At 60.6% G+C, this 18,528-nt stretch overlaps 1 protein-coding gene across 1 annotated transcript in view; it reads right to left on the reverse strand.

Annotated features, from left to right (window-relative positions):
• COL7A1 (collagen type VII alpha 1 chain) overlaps positions 1 to 14,988 on the reverse strand; it is a 31,472-nt gene extending 16,484 nt beyond the window's left edge. The window contains exons 1-54 of the mRNA XM_059160824.1: positions 14,901 to 14,988; positions 14,722 to 14,807; positions 14,045 to 14,225; positions 13,253 to 13,412; positions 13,084 to 13,177; positions 12,831 to 12,992; positions 12,436 to 12,599; positions 12,229 to 12,358; positions 12,002 to 12,118; positions 11,743 to 11,889; positions 11,541 to 11,657; positions 11,317 to 11,466; positions 11,092 to 11,220; positions 10,171 to 10,314; positions 9,952 to 10,077; positions 9,706 to 9,849; positions 9,002 to 9,121; positions 8,696 to 8,839; positions 8,242 to 8,367; positions 7,997 to 8,143; positions 7,660 to 7,782; positions 7,177 to 7,323; positions 6,792 to 6,926; positions 6,560 to 6,706; positions 6,344 to 6,480; positions 5,709 to 5,835; positions 5,477 to 5,623; positions 5,218 to 5,390; positions 5,081 to 5,116; positions 4,970 to 4,996; positions 4,832 to 4,876; positions 4,696 to 4,758; positions 4,204 to 4,275; positions 4,071 to 4,106; positions 3,903 to 3,938; positions 3,666 to 3,737; positions 3,477 to 3,554; positions 3,220 to 3,246; positions 3,083 to 3,136; positions 2,878 to 2,940; positions 2,730 to 2,789; positions 2,589 to 2,624; positions 2,341 to 2,385; positions 2,226 to 2,261; positions 1,828 to 1,872; positions 1,709 to 1,744; positions 1,535 to 1,567; positions 1,151 to 1,183; positions 931 to 984; positions 795 to 854; positions 666 to 701; positions 479 to 559; positions 335 to 370; positions 104 to 148 (exon numbers count right to left, since the gene is read on the reverse strand). Coding sequence (XP_059016807.1) covers positions 104 to 148; positions 335 to 370; positions 479 to 559; positions 666 to 701; positions 795 to 854; positions 931 to 984; positions 1,151 to 1,183; positions 1,535 to 1,567; positions 1,709 to 1,744; positions 1,828 to 1,872; positions 2,226 to 2,261; positions 2,341 to 2,385; positions 2,589 to 2,624; positions 2,730 to 2,789; positions 2,878 to 2,940; positions 3,083 to 3,136; positions 3,220 to 3,246; positions 3,477 to 3,554; positions 3,666 to 3,737; positions 3,903 to 3,938; positions 4,071 to 4,106; positions 4,204 to 4,275; positions 4,696 to 4,758; positions 4,832 to 4,876; positions 4,970 to 4,996; positions 5,081 to 5,116; positions 5,218 to 5,390; positions 5,477 to 5,623; positions 5,709 to 5,835; positions 6,344 to 6,480; positions 6,560 to 6,706; positions 6,792 to 6,926; positions 7,177 to 7,323; positions 7,660 to 7,782; positions 7,997 to 8,143; positions 8,242 to 8,367; positions 8,696 to 8,839; positions 9,002 to 9,121; positions 9,706 to 9,849; positions 9,952 to 10,077; positions 10,171 to 10,314; positions 11,092 to 11,220; positions 11,317 to 11,466; positions 11,541 to 11,657; positions 11,743 to 11,889; positions 12,002 to 12,118; positions 12,229 to 12,358; positions 12,436 to 12,599; positions 12,831 to 12,992; positions 13,084 to 13,177; positions 13,253 to 13,412; positions 14,045 to 14,225; positions 14,722 to 14,806 — 4,968 coding nt within the window. The 5' untranslated portion in view covers position 14,807; positions 14,901 to 14,988. The remainder of the gene's footprint in view (positions 1 to 103; positions 149 to 334; positions 371 to 478; positions 560 to 665; positions 702 to 794; positions 855 to 930; positions 985 to 1,150; positions 1,184 to 1,534; positions 1,568 to 1,708; positions 1,745 to 1,827; positions 1,873 to 2,225; positions 2,262 to 2,340; positions 2,386 to 2,588; positions 2,625 to 2,729; positions 2,790 to 2,877; positions 2,941 to 3,082; positions 3,137 to 3,219; positions 3,247 to 3,476; positions 3,555 to 3,665; positions 3,738 to 3,902; positions 3,939 to 4,070; positions 4,107 to 4,203; positions 4,276 to 4,695; positions 4,759 to 4,831; positions 4,877 to 4,969; positions 4,997 to 5,080; positions 5,117 to 5,217; positions 5,391 to 5,476; positions 5,624 to 5,708; positions 5,836 to 6,343; positions 6,481 to 6,559; positions 6,707 to 6,791; positions 6,927 to 7,176; positions 7,324 to 7,659; positions 7,783 to 7,996; positions 8,144 to 8,241; positions 8,368 to 8,695; positions 8,840 to 9,001; positions 9,122 to 9,705; positions 9,850 to 9,951; positions 10,078 to 10,170; positions 10,315 to 11,091; positions 11,221 to 11,316; positions 11,467 to 11,540; positions 11,658 to 11,742; positions 11,890 to 12,001; positions 12,119 to 12,228; positions 12,359 to 12,435; positions 12,600 to 12,830; positions 12,993 to 13,083; positions 13,178 to 13,252; positions 13,413 to 14,044; positions 14,226 to 14,721; positions 14,808 to 14,900) is intronic.
• Between the last annotated feature and the right edge of the window lie 3,540 nt (positions 14,989 to 18,528).

Raw genomic sequence — 18,528 nt, forward strand, 5'->3', positions numbered from 1 at the left:
CCCCAGGTTCCCCATCACCCCCAAACCATGCCAGAGTGTCCCATCACCCCATGCCTCCTTCCAGACTCTCCAGCACCACCTCACTTCACCCTGCCAGCCTCACCCGAAGGCCACGCTCGCCAGCTTTCCCAGGCAAACCTGGATCACCCTGGTGACAGAGAGAAAGCCACACTGAGCGGGTGGGTTGGACTCAAACTGACTCGGGGGGAAGGGGCAGAGAAGAGCCTGGCCCCAGCTGGACAGCAGGCAGGGGAATGGACTGGATGACCTGGTGGCGCCCCCTGCCCAGTGGGATCCTAGTTCAAGGGTAGGGGTTTGTGGGAAGGAGTCTCACCGGGGGGCCCTCGTCACCTTTCTCTCCAACTTCACCCTGTGGGACAGGAGAATTAGCCCCGGTTCCCAGATTCCCCCATGAGGCTGACAACATCCTACTCCCCTGTCCCTCAGAAACCCCCTCCCCCAACTCCAGCTTTCTTACGTCTCGTCCTCGGGGGCCGACAGGTCCTGGGGAGCCAGGCCTCCCCGGGTCTCCCTTCTCTCCAGGAGGCCCCAAGTCACCCTGTGGAGGAGGCAGAAGTGAGGTGAGCGGGACGCAGGTAGCAGCCAACTCTTGGGGGGTGGTAACCCCAGAAACCTCCAGGTTACCCAAGGTCACAGGTACTCACCGGGGGTCCTGCTCTTCCGGTGAGGCCAATGGGACCCTGCAGGGCATGGAAGGGGGGACTCATTTGGAGCTCTCAGGTGCTACCTCATCTCCTTCTGTCACACAGCCCCCCAGTCCCACATTTACTCACCCGGTCTCCAGGGTCTCCCTTGGGGCCAGGGTCTCCAGGAAGAACCGAGCCGGGTGGACCCTGGGTGGGAAGGATCAGAAGTCAGGCAGCACAGCCTTCACCTGCCCGACCCCCTAGACACTGTCCCCTCACTCACCCGCTCCCCTTTGACTCCTGCTGCTCCTCTGGGCCCAGGGGGCCCCACATCTCCCTAGAGGTGACAAAGGCCATCAACCATCAGCACCAGCCCCAAGTCCCATGAACCAGCCCCCACCGCCGCCCTGATCCAGCAATCCTGCCCCTCAGGGGCCTCCGGCAGGCCCTATGACCTTGACCTCAACCCTGTGTCAGCCTCCTTTCCCTCTTGTCAAAATTACCTTTTCTCCTTTGGCCCCGGCACCGTCAGGTCCCTGAAAACAAATAGGACAGACACGCTTGGCCACACCTGGGCACCGCAATACTGTGACTGACAGGCGATGGGGTTATATCGAACTACAAGTCACAGAGCTCGTCTCTGTCCTGATGTCTCTGCCCGGCTGGGAGCCAGGCAGGGGTTACACGGAGCCAATGACCTACGTGATGGTCACAGGGTCACAGGTGACAGCCAGGAGTCAGGAGGGGTGTTACAGCATAAGGAGAGTCACAGAGCTCTTAGCTTGCCCAGGGCCCCAAGGTTACAGGGTCCTGGCCTGGAACACTGGTCTACACGCAGGCCAGTGTGCAAGGAGCTGTGCCCAAAGTCCCATCCACCCTTTGCTCACCACTCCAGGGTCCCCAGGGCGACCAGGCTCCCCCTGTGGAAAAAGGACAGAGGCGGGGATGGGTCAGAGACCCACCTAGGAATCCACGTCCCCAATGTCCCACCTACCAAAATCCCTAGTATGGAGCAGGGGTGGGAGGGCAGGGAGAGGACCAGGCCCCAGGCAATGACCCACCTTCTCTCCTCTGCGGCCGGCGGGTCCCGGTGGCCCCTGCATATGGAAACAGTGTGAAGCCAGAGTGGGAGGAACATGGGAAAAGCCCTCTCCCAGTCCCACCACGGTCACAGACTCACTTCGGGCCCCTCGGGTCCGGGACGTCCAGCCACTCCAGGCAGGCCCTGGGGAAGAAGAGCGGACATGCTGGTCCAGGGGGTGGGGGCAGGAGATGGTGGCAGACAAGCGCTAGAGACTGCAGGGGTGCTGGAGAGAGGGTGCGAAAGGCCAGGATTCAGGTGGCAGGGGTCGAACTCAGCGGGGCGACAAGAGACCATGTCAGTGGAAGTCAAGGTTAGTTCAGTAGAGTCAAGAAGTTCAAAGCAGGCCCCAGGGGTTGAGAGTTAGAGCCTGCATGAGCAGCAATTACGTGAGCAGAGGTGGAGGGGCAGGGGGAGTCTAGGCTGAGAAGTCAGAAGCAGGAAGGGGCACAGAACTCGAGTCAGCTGGACACTGGCTTTGGGGTCAGAGGGCTCACCTGGGGTCCCACTGGGCCGGGGGATCCACGTTCGCCCTGATGGAACAGGATAGCTCAGAGCTGAGTCTGACTCCAGAGCCTCTGGGGCCCAGAGAGCCCCCTGGGGTGCACTCACCTTCTCTCCGGCCTCACCCACAGCCCCTTTCAGTCCTCTGTCACCCTAAGGGGAGACAGGGAGGGTGCCTTGACTGTCAAACCCCAGAGAAGGTGTCTCAACCTCTAGCCATCCTGCCCTGGAAGCCACAGCCTGTGACCTGGTGAGAATCCTCTTCTCCTGACCCCGCCCCCCACGGCCCCCAGACCTACAGCAGTCCCTACCCAGTGTGTCACGTTCCACACCTGACCCTCCAAAATGGCACTTACTTTGGGGCCAATGTCTCCAGGAGGTCCTCGTAGGCCCTAGGAGGGGTTCAGAGATTTGGGTTTGGGCATAAGGAGAGCGTAGACGGTGGGAGGCCAAGGCAGCTGGGGCCGCCCCTCGGAGCCCTTGCCCCGTACACTCACCCGCTCACCCGGGCTCCCAGGTTGTCCTGGGAGACCTGGGGCTCCGTCCTCACAGTCACCCTGAAGGAGAAACAGATGAGTAGAAGACCCTGCCCCTGCCCCCGCCCCCACCCCAGAACTGAGACACCAAGGGGATCAGGCTTCCTACTTTTTCTCCTTTCTCTCCGGAGGGGCCAACTGGGCCTTGGGGTCCGGGGTTTCCAGGAAGACCCTAAGAGAAAGTGAATAAAAATGTGAGCCCCAAACTGTGAGGGCTAGCACCCCCTGCCACTGCTCAGCAGAGCCCCAGCCCCAGGATCCACACCCCTGGGCATGGCCCCAAGCTCCCCAGCAGAGCCTCAGGGCTCCCTTACCGGCAGCCCAGGCTCGCCTGGACCAGTGCCGCCATCACCTGGTCCTGGAGGGCCCTGAGACAGAATAGCAGGTGAGATGACAACCACGAAGAATCAAATACCAAGCCACCCCCAGGACACTTTGCCCCTCAACTTACCCGCTCCCCACGATCGCCTTTGTCACCCTGAAAGACAGATCATGGCCCCATGACCCTGGACTACAGCTCCACTCCCCAATGTAAGGGGAAAGGTGAAGGTCAGGGACAAATCAGATCACGAAGGTCATGGGGGCACTGAGGAGTCATGGGGCACTAAGGGTCACATGGAGTAAGAGTGACCAGTAGGGTTCAAATAGGGTCACTAAATCACTAGAGCACACGGAGGTCATGAAACCATACAGGGGTCATGTTGTCACCTTCACGGCCGTTCCAGGGAGTCCTGGAAGCCCCTGGGGTCCTGGGTCCCCCAGTGGGCCACGGGGTCCAGGAAGGCCCTGATGAAAGAGATAAAGTGTAAAGTATGCCCCCACAGACCCCCGCTCCCACCCTGCCTTCCTTTGGTCCCCCACCACACATCACTTGCTCCCACACATCCTGGAACTTACTGGAGGTCCACGGTCCCCTTTCTGCCCAGGAAGTCCTGGGCCCTCGCCTCCAGTGACTCGTCCGGGCTCTCCCTGCAGGACAGAAAGCAGTGGACAGGATTCAGGGTATGGGAGCCATGAGGTGGGAGAAGCCCCTCGAGGGGACTCAGCTATCCCTTATCATGCAGGAGGCCCTGCACAGTGTCCAGCCTGCTCCTCCCTGGGCCACCTGGCTCCCCGCTTCCCCTCTGCACCTACCGGCTCCCCCTTCGGGCCTCGAGGTCCTCGCTCTCCCTGAGGACAAAATAGAGCAAAGGGTGACACCTGGGCACTGGCACTCTGACACTGCACTCCCCCACAGCCCCCCACCCTGCAGAAAGGACTCTGGGAAGACACTGGATGAGCAAAGAAGGGAAGACAACTTACTGGTTCTCCGCGAGGACCAGGCCACCCTGGGGAACCCTGTTAATGGAAGTGGTCAGGACAGTCAGACACCCACCACCCACTCGAGCAAAGAGCCTGTCCCACCGTGGGACCTGCAAGGGCAAGGCTTGCTTACCTTTGAGCCAGGGCTTCCTGGAGTCCCAGGGAGGCCAGGGCTGCCTGGAGGGCCCTCTGCCCCAGGGAAGCCCTAAGGAGGCAAAGATGTCAGGGCAGGAAGAGGCCCTCCCTTATGCCCCTGGTTTGCTGGAGGAGCCCAGAACCCCACAGGTCCCCAAGTGTTCCTGGGGTGGAGCAGTGGGGCAGAGAAGCCACCCTTCTGAGCTCAGCGGGGCCTCATCCTGGGCACAAGGGCAGTGACGAGGCAGAGGGCCTTCCCTGCCTCTGGGATTTAGAACTTACACCCAGGCTCCCTGGGGGAAATCTCAAAACTCCCCTGGTTGTTGTGCTTTAGGCCCTTTCCTGAAGTCTCTGGTGCGGTTTACAACGTCCACTTCGGCTTCTGGGAATACCCTTGTGGTTCTAACCCCGTTCTTTCTTTCTGTCTTTTAAAAAACCCAGGGGACACTTGCAGGAGTGTCTTAGGGGAACCTCAGAGGTTTCCACTCACCCTGTCACCCTTTGCAGCAGCACTCCCTGGGGGCCCTTGGGGGCCAGGAACACCAATCCTGCCCTGAGAGGAAAAAGCAGGTAAGGAGCCTGTGTGCCAGTCAGGGAGCAGAGGACAGGTGTGGGGAGGCACTCACCGGAAGGCCGGGGGGGCCAGGAGGCCCAGCTTGTCCTTTCAGGCCCTAGAAAGGGTGATCAGTGAGCTCTCTACCACCAGTCTTCTCCCAGCCCCACTGACCCCCAACCATTCTCTGCCTCCAACTAGGGTCACTCACCCTCTCTCCAGGTTGCCCCTTCTGGCCCTGGGGAAAGATATGTCCAATGAGGGTCAGAGGGGTCAGCCCCGGGTGTGGCCCTCACCGACCCTCTCAACCCTGGACATTTACCTTTGGACAATGCACCGTGCAAGGTTCTGGCTGTGGCTGTGGATATAAGATCTCCTGGAGGCCGGGCTCTTCTACCAAGGGTCCCCAGGCCCCCTTTCCCCTGCCAGCAACCCCTCCCCTACAGGAGCCTTGCAAACCTGGGTGGTTGAGCCTATCTGACACAAGGATGTTGCCAGACTACTGACTGCCCGCTCCAAGCTTGGACCATCATCCGTAGCAAAGAAAGTCTGGACAGGGTCCACGCCCGGCACCAAGCGACGCAACTGTTCTGGGTCAGCTCCGGCTTGGCCCAGAATCATCACTTTGAGCCCTAAGGAGGGGTCCAGCAGTCTGCATGACAACTGCGCCAAAGCCAGGCCGTCCCCAGGCCCCATCCCCACTGGCCCTCCTCCTCACCAGCAGCCTGGGCCTCACGGATAGGGTTGAAGATGTCACCTCTCAAGGGCTCATCGACAAGCAAAACCATTACCCCTGGTACGTGCTGGCGGCGCCCCGGAGCATCCGGGGCTAACAGATGCCTGTGAGCAGTGACCACAGCAGTGCCTGGGACAAAGAACATGTCAGAAGCCAGGGCCACCAGCTCCCCGTGGGGAAGCACCCAGAGTCCACGTCCAGTGCAGTTCCTTACCCAGGTTGTTCCCACTTGGGTCCACGTAGGGGATGCTGCGGATTTTCTGCAGGATGGCGCCAGGATCGTAGGAGCTATTCAGCGGGAACAGTGGGGAGGGCCGATGACTGTAGGACAGGAGGCCAACCTGGGGTGGGAGGGGTACACAGAGCTGGGGAGGATGGCAGAGCAAGAATGACAGGGCCTGGGGGTGCCTGGGTGGCTCAGTGGGTTAAAGCCTCTGCCTTCAGCTTAGGTCATGTTCTCAGGATCCTGGGATCTAACCCTGCATCGGACTCTCTGCTCAGCGGGGAACCTGCTTCCTCCTCTCTCTCTGCCTGTCTCTCTATTTGTGATCTCTGTCTATCAAATAAATAAATAAAATCTTGAAGGAAAAAAAAAAAGAATGACAGGGCCTGTGGGGGGAGATACAGAGCTCAGGATGTGGGACTACACTCAGGACTACACCTGAACTTGGGGGAGTCAGCAGTGATGGTAGGATAAGGAGCTAAGCAGCAGAAGGGGAGATCTGGAGCCTGGGGAGGGCTGGGATACAGCCTGGATCACTGGTAGAGGGGGCTAATGATCACTGCTGTGAAGCCTGGGTTGGGAAAGGGCTGGGATCAGAAGGAGTCTGGCTATCTCTGGGGCCAAACCTGCACTGCCTGTGGCCCGAGAGGCCCAAGTGCAGACACCAGACGCTCCAGGGCTCGCTTTGCAGCCTCCGCACGATGAGCATTGTCCTGAGTGGCGTGCAGCAGGAACACTACATCCATCAGGCCATGCGCACACACTGCAGGAAGGGCGCTGTTACTGAAGTGTCTAGCCCATCTGGCTACCCCCTTGGGCCCCTCCCACCGTGCCTATCATACCTGGGAGCTGTGTGACAGAGGCCTCAGGACCCCGTACACCCTCCCGGATGGGTATCAGTGAGAAAATGTAGGAGAGGCCAGGCTCTAGACCCGTCACCTGCTGGGAGCTCGAGATCCCTGGAAGTGTCTGCGAGGCCCCAGGGATGTCTGCAGGGGATAAAACCTGGTTAAACGGGAGGCCTCCTGTGGAACCCCAACTGCCAGCCCATCCCAAACTTGGCCTCCACTTCACCTTGGCCAGGGCGTCTGAGTGGCCGCCAGGACAGGATGTAGCTGGATACTCCAGACACTGGAGTCCAGGCCAGGGTCACTGAGTCCACTGAAGTGTCCACCACACGCAGTTCAGTGCTTGGGACACGGGGTGACTCTGAAAAAGGTATCAAAGACCAGGGATCAGAGTCTATGTCTTGAGAACCCAAAGGGGAGAGATCACCTGAGGAGGTTCTTGGGTTAGTGAAAGAAATGTCACGGGAGATCGTGCTGGGGGTCACCCCAGGGGCAAGAGTGGTAGGAGGGCTCCAGGAGGAGTCACTAAGGGTCATAGGGTGCAGGATACCAGGGTGAGTCATCAGTGGGGGAAAGCTCACACCAGGAAAGAGTGGACTCTCTGGGCTCACCAGTGTGTGCAGTCACTTCCGTGGGGGGCCCTTCTCCAGCTGACCCCAAAACGCTCAGCCATATGCGGTACTGGGTGGCTGGTTCTAACCCATCCAGTTCATAGCTGCTGAGATCGGGCCCCAGGACCCGGGATTGTTCCTGGCCACCTGGGGCAGGCATGAGAGTGAGGACCCAAAACACACGGAAGGATGCTACAGACCAGCATTAATGAACTTGCCCACCTCACCGACTGACCCTGCCGACCAGATCCACCCTCCTAACTGATCTTCCCCATTCTCGCTGACCCTGTTCACTTTACTGACCCTGCACGACCGACCTTTATTGATCCCACCCACCGGACTGACTGATTCCGAGCACTGTCACTGATCCAGCAAACCACAGACCCTGCCCACTCACGGACCTCGCGTAACTCGCCAGCCCCGCCCCCAGCCCCGCCCCCTCTGGTCCCTGAGCCAGCCCCCCGACGCGGGGACAGCTCTCACCCTCGGGTCGCCAACGCAGACGGAAGCCCTGTGCCCCGGGCACCGGGTGCCAGCGCAGCCTCAGCGAGTGCTCCCCTCGCTGCACAACGCGAAGGGTCTCCAGTGCTGGCGGAGCCTCAGGCGCTACAGAGAAAGCCCCGGCATCAGGGAGGCCCCGCCCCCACTCGCTCCTGAGCCAATGCCAGACCAATCCTGGAAAGCGCACCGCCCCAACCGGCTCCTCTGCCTATCCGAGGCTTCATCCCTCTCCCTCCTCGACCCCCGCCGTGCACAAACCCCGCCCCCAAACCGTCCACGCCACCAATCCAAGGCTAGCCCCAGCCCGAGCTCCGCCTACGTGTAGTGACGACAATGGAGACGGGCGAGCCCTCGCGGTCTCCGACCAGTGCGGTCACTCGCACCGAGTAGCTGACTCCGCCTTCGAGGCCCCGTATTTCTGCGGAGTCCGTGTTTCCTGGGAGCACCTGCTGTCTCGTGGGACCACCTAGGCAGGCAAACATGGAGCAACAGTCGGGGTGGGGGTGGCTTACCAGAGAGGGCAGTCCCAGCCGGGAGGGACAAGGGCGGATCAGGGAAACATACCCTCGCTGCGGCCCCAGGCCAGTCTGTAGGCTGTGGCTCCAGGGACCCCTACCCAGGTGACCCGCAGAACATCACTGGAAGCATTGAGGATCTGCAGCTTGGACACACTGCCCACGGGTGCAGGGTCTGGGGGCAGAGGCAGGGTAAGGGGCCAGGGGCCACTGGATGGCTGGAGGAGAACGGGGTGGCAGTGCCAACATGGTCCGTGCAAGGAGGTCTGAAGGTCAGTGAGAGGTTAGTATGGACAGGTCAGTACAGGCAACCTCTGAGAGGGAGGAGGTCAGTGCCCCAGAGTGGGCAGGGTGGGGTGGCCAGGAGGTCGCTGAGGAGGGACACTTAGTCAATGTGGAAAGGTCACCGAGCAGTGAAGGAGAGGGCAGCTGAAGCCGACGAGAATACACAGTGGGCTGGGGTAGCTGATGAGATGTTTGCCAGCTGGCCAGGATTCACTCACCTGTCCTCACAAGCACGGAGGTGGGGGTCCCATCCACACCAGCCACACGGGCCCACACACGCACCGTGTACTGAGTATCTGGCTCCAGCCCATCCAGCTCAGCCACTGTGGCCTCTCCAGAAACGAGCTGGGATTTTTCTGGACCTGGGAGTGGGAATGAAGACAGCTCCAGGGCTGGGTAGCCTCTGCCCTCCAATGCCCCACCTGGACCCCTAATTAACCCCCATCCCCCATTCCACCCAGACCTGCACCCACCCCTGTGACTCTCCAAAACCTCCAGTCCCCTCCAAAACCCCTGGTCCTCACCACGGCCTGAGTGCCAGGAGATCCTGTATCCCGTGGCACCAGGAACCCTGCTCCAAGCGATGGTGACAGATGAGCTGCTGGTCTGCGTCACATGGACAGTCCTCACTGGGCCCAGTGGGTCTGAGGGGGAGAGGCAATGGAGAGTCTCATGGAGGAGACAGTGGAGGGTCTGATGGGGGAGGATTGGGGGACCATCTACCGGAAGGCTACAGAACTCTAAAAGGAAACAGGGATCTGATGGGGGAGGTGGTGAATGGGCCAGATCGGGGAAGATGTGGGGGTTCTGACAGAGGAGACAGTTGCAGTCTGAGTGAAGCAGGTGCTAGGAATCTGAGAGAGAAGAGGGTCTGACAGGGAAAACAATAGGGTCAGAGGAAGCAGTGAGGGGGTATAAGCGTAAGTCTTAGAGGAGAGTCAGGTGGAGCAGAAAAGGCCACGGGAGCCTGAGAGATGAGGTGGTGGAAATCCGAGGGCAAAGAGTGTGGGATCTTTGAGGAGAGGCAAAGGAGTCTAAGGAAGGGGGCGCTTAAAAGGAGACAAGGGAGGCCGAAGGGGAAAGCAGGACTCTGAGGGAGAAGGCAGCGGGAATCTGAAGAGGGAGACTGTGACTGATCTGGGGCGAAGCAAGGGTCTGAGAGGGGAGGGCATGGGGGTCCAAAGGAGCACTGGAGATAGATAGCCAAGGGGCTGGGTCAGGCCCTGACCAGTTTGAACCACGATGACCGCAGGGGGACCCTCCTCTCTTCCTCGCAGTGCCGACAAAGCCACCTGGTAGGACGTGCCAGGCCGTAGCCCTGTGATATCTGTGGAAGTGGATTCTGGGGGCAAAGTCTGGCTGGACTCTGGACCTAGGGTCAGAGGAAAGTGTTGACATGGCTCTTGCCTGCCCCCTCCATCCCCCATACCCTGACCGTTCCTCTCCATAACCCTCCCACACACTCCACACCGACCACTGTCTGTCCTCCAGCTAATCCGAAATCCACTGGCTCCAGGAACGGGGCCCCAGGCCACCCTCACTCGTGTAGCATCCGATGCCACGACTCGTAGCCCTGGGATGGCAAGTGGGGTTTCCAGTTCTGGGGGTGAAAGATAGAGATCAGAGGTCAAAATCAGGACTGCAGTGAGCCCGGCAGGCAGCTGTTCCCCCACAGCCCTTCTGCAGTACTCACCCCGTCGGACCGTGAGGATGCTGGCGCCCCCCTCGCGGGCGCCCACCCGAGCAGACACCCGCACAGTGTAGCTTAGCCCAGCCCGGACATCATCCAACTCAAAGGCCGTCTGACTTCCAGGAAGCACCAGAGTCCGTTCAACTCCTAAGAAAGCAGGGTAGGCGGGCAGGGGTCAGTGAGACACAGAGATGTGGGATGATGGCAGTCAGTGACAGACAGTGACACAGGATAATGGACCAGTGATGAATGGAGACCCAAGATGATAGAGGTCTGTGGACAGGGACATGGAATATATGACGAGAGAAGTCACTAGACAGTCATAGGAATTGACAGGTCGGGTGCCTGGGTGGATCAGTCGTTAAGCGTCTGCCTTTGGCTCAGGTCATGATTCCAGGGTCATGGGATCGAGGCCCACATCGGTCTCCTTGCTCAGTGGGAAGCCTGCTTCTCCCTCTCCCACTCCCCCCTGCTTGTGTTCCCTCTCTCTTTGTCAAATAAATAAATAAAATCTCAAAAAAAAGGAATTGACAGGTCATCAATAGACAGGGACATGGGGTAACAGGGGCCAGTATTGGGTGGGGCCAGTATTGGGTGGGGACTGTCCATGCTGAGAGCTCAGCATGGACAGTGGTTCCAGCTAGAATCCCTGAAGGACAGGGACTGAGCTTGTACTTGTGGAGAAGGGGGCGAAGCTGCAGCCAGGGATGTGGGGCAGCGAGTGGAGACAGACCCTGTGAGAAGAGGGGCTGAGGCAGGGCTGGGAGCAGACACCCAACGACAGATCTGGGCTCAGTTGCCACCTCGGGCGATGGATGGAGAAAGCTATAGAAACCCAGAAGCAGAAAGAGATTGGGTGAAGGTGCAGTCAGGCCCCAACAGCTGGATCTTTAATGTGTGTGAGTGTGGCTGTGACCCCCTCACCCTGGGTACTGCGCACAGCAAAGCGGTACTCGGTGGCCCCGGGAACTGGGCTCCAGGACACTCGCACTCGCTGCCCAGGCAGCTCGGTAGCCTGTAGGTCCATCACAGGGCCCACAGGCAGCTCTGGCCCTGTTGGAGAGTGCAGCATGAAAGTCTGCCCGGCCCTCCGCACCACCCCCCACCATCCCTTCCCCTGTCACGAGGCCAGGCCCACAGAGCCCTCACCAGTGGGGACCACGGTGGCAGGTGTGGCCACCTCACGGCCCTCCAGCAGCGTGTAGAGCGTGAGGCGGTACTCAGTGCCCGGCTGCAGCCCATCCAACTGGTAGCGGGTCACGTCAGGGGGCAGCACCACCTTCTGCGGCGCCCCCAAGCCTGCAAGATGACAGGGTCAGGCCAGCTGAAGCCAAGCCCAACCCTGCCTGCCCACCCCTCTCCCCTGCACGGACCACTCTCACGCCGCCATTCCAGCCGGTAGCCACGGGCCTCAGGCACCAAATTCCAGGAAACGAGAATGGACGTGGGGCCCAGGATGACCGGGCGCAGGGTCTGTTCAACAGAGGCATCTGCCCAGGGCACGCGGGACGTCAGCAGTCTCGGTGCCCTGCCAGCCTGCCCACCCTGCCCGAAGAAAGCCCCTGGCCCTCTCACCAGTACGGGCAGTCAGGGAGGTGGTCGCCCCGACACTCCGGCCGAGCAGGCTGCTCACAGTCACCTCGTAGTCTGTGCCAGGCTCCAGGTCACGCAGCAACACTGACCCCTGCCCAGGGCCCAGCTCCTGCTGCTGTGTGACACCGCCTGCACGGGGGGCACAGGAGGGTACAGGGGGACACGGCAGGGGTGGTCAGTGTGCCCTGCAGACTCCGAGCCCTGCCATCCCGTCTGGGGTGCGGGGTTCCCCCTCACTCACCACTGAGGACCCGCCATGTCACACGGTAGCCAGTGGCACCCGGCACGCTCCGCCAAGCCACCAGGAGGCTGTGGGTCGTGGTGTTCTGGATGGTCAACTCCGGCCCCTCCAGGGCAGCTGGGGGAAGGTGCACCAGGTATTAGTGGAGTCAGGGGTGGCGGGGGGTTACTGGGCGGTTAGGGGAGCGGGGTCAGGGGTTAGGGTCAGAGGTTAGCAGAAGTGCTCACTGGTCCGGGCTGTCCCGCTCACGGCCTCCCCGATGCTATTGGCGTAGAGGGCTACCACGGTCACTTGGTACTCGGTCAGTGGCCGGAGACCCTGCAGCTGCGTGCTGGTCTCACCAGCGGGGACGCTCACCTGCCCAGGGTCAGAGGTCACTTTACCTTGCCCAGCTAAATCCCCAGCCCCCCACCTGCCATCCCTGACATCCTTACCTCCCGCCGCTCACTGGACAGTGGCTGCCCCAGCCCTGTCAGAGGAGCATACTGGACCTTGTAGCCAGTCACAGGGCCACTGGCCGCGGTCCACTGTACTCTCAAGGACTGACTGCCTGCTTCAGACAGCACCAGGTCTCGGGGACCGGAGGTTGAGTCATCAGCTAGGAAGGGCAGGGAGTCAGGTAACCAGGCAGGAGGATCAGGGGTCAGACTTAAAGCGGAGCATTGGGGTCAAAGGTCAGGAGCCCCTGGGGTAGCCCCTGCCCTGAGGGCAGGACACGTGGACAGTACCCCTAGCCTGTCAGGGGCACATGGGACGGCATCACCACTCCCAGGTGGGGGGCAGGGGGTCAGGGGTCCAGGTCAGGGCACAAGTGTGGGCAGAAACTCACTGGGCAGGGTCACAGGCACACCCCCTGCAGTCGTGCACACTCTCCGGGAAACAAGAGGCAGCAGGGTCCTCAAGATACTGAAGTCATTGACGAAGAAGAAGAAATCACTGGTGGGCTGTGAGGCAACTCGCCTCAGCTCCTCGGGGTCGGCATTCTTGATCCCTGAGGGGACGCCCAGTCAGACCTCAGGGGTTCCCATGCCCTCTGACAGGCCCCCGCCACAGCCCGTGTGTCATCTCAGCTTGGCACTCACCCACGGCAAACAGCTTGACCCCCTGTCCCTTCAGCCGCTGGGCAGCTGTGTCCACCAGATCCTGGGACTTCCCGTCTGTGATGAGGATACAGACCTGGGGCAGGCGCACGGGGTCAGTCAGTGTGCCTCAGCCAGCTAATGCGGGGGGCAGGGTAGGGGAAGAGATCACCTTGGGGACACCAGGTCGAGCCAGCTGGGGCAGGAAGACGTGGTCAGCCACGTGGAGAATCGCAGCCCCCGTGCGCGTGTTGCCCCCCTTGTAGCTGAGCTCACGGATGGCTCGGATCACATCGCCCCCTGAGCCAAGTGCATCGAGGCCAAACTCTGTCCTGTGCAGGGGAGGGAAGGTGGCAACAGACTCGGGGCCAGGACCTGTTCTGGCCCTGGCTTCTAGGAGGCCTCTGGGGTGAGGTTTGCGAATACCAGGTCCCCTTGAGGATCCTCTTGGTTCTGTGACTCCTGTCCTCCACCTCTGAAGCCAGTCACAATCTCCTTTGGTACCCCTCTGTGCCCTGCCTGGGGCTGGATTCCTTGGGGCTCCCTGCCTCTGGGAGCAGGATGTCTGGTTAATTAAGTGATTGTGGGAGGAAGGGTCCGGTTGTAGGGAGGTGGCCGTTGGCCAGGCAGGGAGGCCCTGTGGGAGGGGAGAGGCCGAAGGCATCAGGAGGCTGAAACAGGGACAGTCCGGTAGGTAGGCAGGGGGCATCTGAGACCCCTGAGCTCCCCATCTCCAGACCAGAACACACAGGGCTGTCTTTGGCAGGACACCAGCCCAGAGGTGTCTCAGGTGTAAGGACTCGACCCAGGAGATCCTTGTCTGTCTCCAGAGGAGGTTGTGGCTCGGGGAAGAGGGGTCTGGGTTCCCCAAAGCCTGGCCTTGGGGTTTCTGGGCTCCCTGCTCCTGTAGGGGGAAAATCCTGGTGAGAGTTCCAGGTCCCCAGCTCCAGGGGCCACCACTCACCGAGGATCATCGCTGTACTGCACCGCAGCGAAACGCACGCCCTGTGCGCTGGCCGCCCCCGAGAAGGGCAGCACAAGTCCCTCCAGGAAACCTCGCACTTCACGGAAGTTGCCTCGGCCGATGGACGAAGAACCATCAAGCAGGAACACGATGTCAGCGGCGTAAAGGCGTGTGCAGGTCACTAGGGCGGGGAGGAGCCGTGAGGCTCTCTCCTTGGAGACCACCCACCCCTCCAGGCACTGTGGTCTCTTGGCACTAAGGGTTAGGGAGGATGGAGTAGGCCGCAGAGGTTAAGCAAACAGGCTCAGGCTGGCTGGGCCCTGGGAGCCTCTGAGGGAGGGACAGAGGAGCCCTGAGCAGACTCTGTGGGGGACTGGTGTATGCAGAGAAGGGATAGCCTGGCCACGGGTGTGGATCTGGGACTGAGGTCGGCCTCGGGGGGCCAGCGTGGAGTGACAAAGAGGGGGTGACCCAGCTTGCATTCAGGGAGCCAGAGTTTGGGATCCAACAGGATAGGATGAGGTTTGGGAGACCAGCAGGGGGAGCGGAGGGTTTGGGGAGTCTGGGGAGAGTTAGCAGGGATGCAGGAAGGGTTGTGGAGGTGGGAGGGGTCCCAGATGAAGGTCACGGGTGACGGGGTGAAGCGCCCGGATGAAGTCCTTCCCGGCGGTGCCCACCTCTCTCCCTGTGCTGGGCCCGCGCGCGGAGCGCCCCTGCCAGGATCCCGGCGCAGAGTGCGGCCACCAGGAGCGGCAGCTTCATCCTGGGTGGAGGAGACGGTCAGCTCTCTGTCCCTCATCCCCCGCAGCTATCGCGGTGGGAGCCCAGCCCACCCCTATCCCTGTCCCGGTCTTGCCTGCCCGTCCACGGGCTCCCGCCGCCAGCCGTTGCTGCAGTCCCGCCGCCACAGCCGAGAAAAGTCCCCGATCAGGGGGGCGGAGCTGCGGGCGGGGTCCCAGGCGGCCCGCCCCCCACCCAGCGTTCCGGAGGCCGCGCCCCCACTACCCCAGCCGGGTTAGACAACTTGACTCTACTGAAGTGTAAAGCCCCCCACCTCCTGTGGCTTCCGGGACTCCCCCCAGAAGGTTCTTGACCCTCCAACCCTGCCCAGGGTCAGAAGCTGTGGCTGCTTTAAGGTCAGAGTGACTAGTGATGACCGCTGGAGGCAGAAATTTAGATAGGTTAGGGGGGATGGAAGAGACGGCAGGATGGTGGTGGGGGGAGGCTGCAGCTGGAGATGACTCACCCCCCACCCCATGGGGGTGCCCAGACAAGCCTTCAGGCCATGAGTCCCGCCGGCCACTCCTGTGATTCAGCCATCCCTGTCTGTCTGGGATCTCCTGTGCCCCACCCCAGTGCCATTGACAGCTGGAGCAGCCCCCAGCAAATGAGAGGCTCTGGGCTCATCCCAGGGAAACCAAGGCACCACTGGACTGCGTCTGCCAAATGCGCCCCCCTCACCTTGGGAAGAGGAAGCCGGGAGGAGAGAATCAGTGTCATACGTGCGAATGCATACGTGTCCATCCCAGCACCCCACACCCCCTGCCATGCCCTGAACCAGTCCCAGGCAGATGCCATCCAGCTGTGTTTGCACGGAGGGGGACTTGTCCACATGTGCAGGGTGGGACCACCCACAGTGACAGCTCAACTCTCAGGAATCCACCCCTTCCTGCCTACACCCCCACTGGTGGCCCCGAGTTCCCCCTAACTACTCGTCCTCCTTCTGGCCTGCCGGAGTCTCCTCCCTTACTCTATTCCTCTTGACGACCCCCTTCTACCCATCATCCCCCACCAGGTCCAGAGGTCACCACGGACCCCCCCCCCCCCGCCTCTCTCAGGGCCCACCTGCAGCTGCCACCTTCATAAGTACCCTTGTGCTGCTGCTCTCCCCTTAACCAGCCTGACTTCCCACCCATTTCCCTAGCTGGCTTTTGTGACTTAGACAGTTCCCTTTGACAGATCTCCAGGTCACGAACGCTGCTGTCCTGAGGACACGAGTATTTGTATGTGCGTGTCTTCATCATAGGGGAGTGATATCAAGACAGCGATGTTCCCAAGAACAGCCGGCCCTGTGTTTTATTTGTTTGTTTTCTGAGAAGCTCAGAAAGTATGTCTACACTCACCACGGCCACAGAGTCCCTTCCAACATCCTGGCCCCGGGCCTCTGCTGGGTCAACAGGCTGAGTGGGGAAGAGATGGGGACAGCTCTTCTTCATCTTCCTTGGGCTCCATCTGGGCCAGTGTTGGCAGTGAGTGCGGGGGGTGGTCTCTGGTATGGCCAGAGCTGGAGGCAATGAAGACCATCCATGCTGCCTGTTTTCCTATTGCCCACATGGCTGAAGCTACAGAATGGCCCCTTTTATCACTGATCCCTCCCCCATCATAGGATACAGGGCTGTGACCCACGGGGTCCAGAACTTTTTCCAAGGTCATGGTGTCCCCAGCCCAGCCCTTGAAGCTGTCTGTTGGGTGAGAAGAGCAGAGAACCAGACACAATCTCCTTACGGAGGCAGCCCCTGCTCCCAAGCCCCCCACCTCTTCTTGCACATCAGAGGCGAGAGCTCACCGTAGGGTCATAGACACATGGCGGTCCAGCCTGTAGGGGCGACTGGACAGCCTGCTGAGAGGGTAGCAGGACCATGATGTGCCCTGGAAAGGAAGGGCTGCCTGCTGTGTGGGGGTCCCTCAAAGGGTGCTGGGAGAGGCTGTTGGGGAGGTTCAAGCACAATGGTAATGTGTGTGACTGGAGCCCCCTGAGGCCACGAGCAGGTATGTGACCATCCCAGTCTCTTGACTCCAGCCTCCTGGCAGGTACACAGGCTAGGGCACAGCTCCAGAGCCCAGCACCTTCCATCTGAAGAGCGGGGTCCCAGAGCTCTGTCCTTCTTACGCTCCCCCTGAAACCTCCTTCTCTGGCTTGTCCTTACCTCTGCCAGGTGGTACCACATCTTTAACTGGGGCTTCTTTTTAGGATTCCAGCCCCACACATCCCACTGTCTTGGACACCTCCAAATTTCTCATCACAACTATGGCCAAATCTAGGCAGGTCGTCCTCTTCCAACCTACCCCTCCTTGGGGTACCCCAGCGCTGCTGGGGCTACTGTCCTGCTTGTGTACCCTGCAGCCCACCCAGCTCTTCCTACGGCTGTGACCCCTGCTCTGCCATAGCACAGTTCCCTGGGGTGCCACAGAAATCCAGCCCGAGTCCCCATGCTAAACCTCAGGCTGCCCAAGTCACTTCTCTTCCCAGTAACCTCCATGGCACCTCCCTCAAAATGTCTCCAGAGCACAGATCAAATTCCCTGGCTTGGTGTGCAAGGTCTGTTGGGACCAGATCACATCCAGGAGTGCCCAGCACCCCCAGAACCTTTCTAAGCCTGGGCTTAGACATCAACCCCATCTTCCAGGAGCTCAAGACTTACTCCCTGGACCCAGTGTGCCACATATGTAAGGACTAGGGGTGGGCCCGTCAGGGTTCTGCCCTGTCTAGCAGGTTCTCTCAAAGTAGGGGGATGACCTGGGACCTCCAGCTCTGGGTTCTAGCGGGCACTCGATAGTTATTTCCTAATTGACAACTGGTGACGGCAGAGATGAGGCAAAGGCACTGGGGCAGGGCAGGAGGGATTCAAGGATTGTCTGGGGCCACTGCAAGGCTGATGCTGGGTGATTTCTCAACCACCTCTGTCCCTTCATCCTGTTCCTGACTGCCAGCGGCACTCCCCCAGGAGAATCAGGCCCCTCACATCCACTTCCTTCCTGGGCTCCCAGGGAACCTGACTGCAGAAGGGGTGGAGACACAGGAAGAGGGGTCTACCTGCTCACCCGCCTCGTGGGGCCAGGGCCTGAAGGGGGACCAGGCAGCTCTGAGCTCCACTGGCTCCTGGCTGCCACAGGTAGATGGGAAGGGGATCATCAGGCCAGCAGCTCAGGACTTGCCTGGGACAGATCTAGTCAAGGGAGGGGGCTCGGGCCCCACTGAGCTCAGGGCTATTCTCGGAGCCTGAGTCAGCGGCAAATGGAGGCAAAGGATTCCTGCCCTGCCTGTCCAGGCAACAGTCAGAAATCAGATGGGAACACTATGCCCCAGGCTATCATCCTCCCAGGATCCCCAGTAAACATTGGAAGGAGGCTGCCTCAGCGACTGTCCTTGGCCCTTCCTGGTCCGTCCAGGAGGCCAGAAACCGCCAGAAGGCATACTACACAGGGCCCACACCAAAGGGCTTCCCTCCTGAGCCACAAGAGTTCCCAGGCAGGGACCTCTACCAGGGCAAAAGCATGGGTTCCCACATCCTACTCTTGGGACAGACTAACTAGGAGAATCCCCCACGTGGCTAAGTGGAAACATCTGGCTTCAGCTCCCTGCAGGCATCAAAGGCTTCCGGCCTCCATAATACAGCCCCCACGCTCGCCCCTGGCTGAGGAGACATCAGCCTGTGGGAAGGTGGAATGATCTGGGGCATACAGAACTGGAGGAAAGTCCCTGC

This window comes from Mustela lutreola, chromosome 2 (assembly GCF_030435805.1).
Source record: "Mustela lutreola isolate mMusLut2 chromosome 2, mMusLut2.pri, whole genome shotgun sequence".
Taxonomy (NCBI): domain Eukaryota; kingdom Metazoa; phylum Chordata; class Mammalia; order Carnivora; family Mustelidae; genus Mustela; species Mustela lutreola.